General features: G+C 41.6%; 1 protein-coding gene across 1 annotated transcript; it reads right to left on the minus strand.

The window, feature by feature from the left end:
* Nucleotides 1-1,087: 1,087 nt before the first annotated feature.
* On the minus strand, nt 1,088-3,078 carry LOC140830208 (uncharacterized). The gene is made up of 3 exons (XM_073193493.1): nt 1,998-3,078; nt 1,324-1,781; nt 1,088-1,132 (listed from the first exon to the last, which is right to left on the minus strand). The coding sequence occupies exons 1-3, from the start codon at nt 3,076-3,078 to the stop codon at nt 1,088-1,090; spliced, it is 1,584 nt and encodes a 527-aa protein (XP_073049594.1).
* Between the last annotated feature and the right edge of the window lie 645 nt (nt 3,079-3,723).

Below are 3,723 nucleotides of genomic sequence, written 5' to 3' on the forward strand. Positions count from 1 at the left end.
TCGCCCTTTCATCCAAAGGATACCATCTTTATCAATTTGAAATTCTGGAATCTTTCCTTCCTGAACTTGTTCCTTTATCTTGAAGATATTGGTGTCTTGACTTTGTTTTAGTTTGATGGTCTCTTGGAGACCTGGTTGCACTGATAATGACGATAAGCTCACTTTTCCGGGGTTCCTCCGACTCAATGCATCTGCCACTCTATTTGCTTTTCCCGGATGATAGCTGATTACCAAATCGTAATCTTTGAGAAGTTCCATCCACCTTCTTTGCCTTATGTTTAATTCCTTCTGAGTGAAAATGTACTTAAGGCTCTGGTGATCAGTAAAAACTTCGCATTTTACTCCATAGAGATAGTGCCTCCAGATTTTAAGCGCGAATACTACTGCGGCTAGCTCCAAATCATGAGTGGGGTAATTCTGCTCGTATGGTTTCAATTGTCGTGAGGCATACGCAATTACCTGACCCTCTTGCATAAGCACACACCCTAACCCTCCCTTTGAAGCATCACTGTAAATGGTAAAATTCTTACCATCCTCGGGAAGAATCAGTACTGTTGTGGATGAGAGTTTTGTCTTCAGGGTTTCAAAACTCTTTTCGCAAGCTTCATTCCAAATGAATTTCGAATTTTTCTGAGTAAGTTTAGTGAGTGGGATAGCTATTGACGAAAATCCTTCTACAAATTTTCTATAATAGCCTGCTAATCCCAGAAAACTTCTTATCTCTGTCACTGTTTTAGGTTGAGGCCAATCTTTAATTGCCTCCACTTTCTTAGGGTCTACTGACACCCCTTGTTCTGAGATTATATGACCTAGGAACGCCACACTTTTCAGCCAGAATTCACACTTCTTGAATTTGGCATAGAGTTCTTTCTCTCGTAATGTTTGCAAAGTAAGACGCAGATGCTCACTATGTTCTTCCTCACTTGGTGAGTACACCAAGATGTCATCTATGAACACTACCACGAAATTATCGAGATACGGTTTGAATACTCGGTTCATAAGATCCATGAATGCTGCAGGAGCATTGGTTAGACCAAACGGCATTATCGTGAATTCGTAGTGCCCATACCTTGTCCTAAAAGCAGTCTTAGGGATATCTTCTGCTTTGACTTTTAACTGATGGTAACCTGATCTGAGATCAAGTTTTGAGAAAACTTTAGCTCCTTTTAACTGATCGAAAAGATCATCTATTCTCGGGAGTGGGTACTTATTCTTTATGGTGATCTTGTTTAGCTCCCGGTAGTCGATACATAGCCTCATGCTTCCGTCCTTTTTCTTTACAAAAAGCACTGGGGCTCCCCACGGTGATGCACTGGGGCGAACCTGCTTCTTGTCCAGTAGTTCTTGCAGTTGATCCTTTAGCTCTTTTAATTCAGCTGGAGCCATTCGGTATGGTGCTTTAGAGATTGGTACAGCACCAGGGACTAAGTTGATTTCAAATTCTACTTCTCTATCGGGTATCTCTCCTGGTAATTCTTCGGGAAAAACGTCTGGAAATTCTTTAACAATTGAAATTTCTTCCAACTTTGGAACTTCTTCTCCTTTAACTTCATTAAGTACAGCTAGGTAAATATCTTCTCCTCCCTTTATAGCCTTCCAGGCTTGTGAGGCTGACAGTAGGGATCTTCTTTCTTTGGATTTCCCGTGAAATAAGACTTCCCTCTTTGCTGGAGTTTGAAGTCTAATTTCTTTCTTCTGACAGTCTACTATGGCATGGTTCTTAGCTAACCAGTCCATTCCAAGAATGATGTCAAACTCCACCATATTGAGTTGAATCAATTCTACTTCAAAAGTTTGTTTGCCGATGCAAATTTTACAGTTTCGATATACTTTGTGAGTTTCGATTATTTTACTAGCCGGTGTTGCTACTCTTAACGGTTCACTAAGAATATCATGCTCAAGTTTAAGCTTCTTAGCATATCTTCTAGACACAAACGAATGGGTGGCACCACAATCAAACAAAGCATATGCAGGCATTTTATTGAGTAAGATGGTACCTGCCACAACTTCGTTGCTATTATCGGCTTCCTCTTGGGTTATGGCATAAACCCGAGCATTTGTTTTGTTTTCATGTTGTTTGTTGGGTCCCGACCCTTTGTCCTTGTTGTCTGGACAGTCTTTAATTCTATGGCCCACTTTCCCGCACTTGAAACAAGCGCCTGTCTTCCGATAACATTCCCCAATATGTTTTTGTCGACATGTGTCACACCATTTTCCTTCGGTGCTACCATTACTGCCAAAACTTCCTTTGAAGGACCCTCCTGAATAATTTGGTTTCTTGAACTTGAGATTATTCTGCGTGGATTGATTGTTCAATGGTCTCTTGTTCTTGTTTTCTTCTTCTCGTCGCTTGATATCGGTTTCTGCACTCATTGCAGCGCCCATCAAGTCCGCAAAGCTGCTTGGTTTGTACACTGCCAGTGCCGACAGAATTCGGCTGTTTAGTCCTTTCTTGTAGCGGTGCATTTTTAACGTCTCATCTGACATGATTGTCGGAACGTAAGTTCCTAAATCGTTGAATTTTGACGTGTACTCCATTACCGTCATATCTGGTGACTGTCTGAAATTCTCAAACTCATTCAGCTTTTGTAGACGAAACTCGGCCGGATAGTATTGTTTCAAGTATTCTCTTTTGAAAATTTGCCACGTGATATCTTCTACTTCAGCTAAAGGTAGCGACACAGTTTCCCACCATTTCCTAGCCCGATCCTCCAATAACGGGGTCACGACTTCCACTCTCAATTCTTCCGGTACCTCCAGTAGATGTAGTTGTGTTTCAACGTTCTTGAGCCAGTTGTGACTGACTTCCGGATCTGGGTTCCCATCGAAAGTTGGAACTCGATTCCTTCTGAGAGATTCATAGTGATACTTAATCCCACGTGGCTGAGGTTCTTGGGGTGGTTGGATGGCGTTGGCCAGTGGATTCACAAATCCTTGTAATGTTGCAGCGACGATAGTTGCTATTGCCATCATATCCTCTTGACTGAGGTTTACTCTGGGTGGTGGCGGTGGTGGTGGATTATCGTTTTGGTTGGCGTCCCGAGCGTTACGGTTGTTTCGGGGTGGTCTGCCTGCCATCTCCTATAAACACGTATTTTCTTTATTAATTTGTTTGCCACAAAATTTAATCAAAGGAATAATTTCATTAATATTGAAAAGGATTTGCATACAACCAACGATTAAATCAATTAATCCTAGATTCAATCAAAAGCTAATCTAGGGTCCCTTTCTCCCTATTCATCTAACACTTCGCCGTCTCCTACAGCCTCGTTAATTTCTTCTTCTTCCATTGGATTTTCTTCCAATTGCTCTATGAGTTCTTCCATGTTGACCATCTCATTTTGTAGATGCTCGATGTAATTCTGCAGTTGCGTGTTGTGGTGATCAAGGTTGTTCACTTGGTCCTGCAGTTCTTGTATTGTCGATTGGCTTACTTTCTCATCGATTTCTTGTTCTCCAATCTTTTCCTCAAGACGATGTTGAATACTGAGAAGGCCATCACTTCGGATTTGGAGCGTAAGAATCCTATCTTGCGCTTTCTTCAGCTCTTGTTTGGTGATATCATGCTGTCGTTCCGACTCTAGATGATACGCAGCGTATCGTCTGACGTCATCGCGCAATTTCTTTTCCTCAACTCTGGCTTCCCGAAGGTCTTCCCCTATACATATATTGTTTCCATCCAATTGGTAGTTATCTCTTTCTAGTTTCTCATTTCTTTCTTTC

The sequence above is a fragment of the Primulina eburnea genome, chromosome 4 (assembly GCF_022965805.1).
Source record: "Primulina eburnea isolate SZY01 chromosome 4, ASM2296580v1, whole genome shotgun sequence".
Lineage (NCBI taxonomy): Eukaryota > Viridiplantae > Streptophyta > Magnoliopsida > Lamiales > Gesneriaceae > Primulina > Primulina eburnea.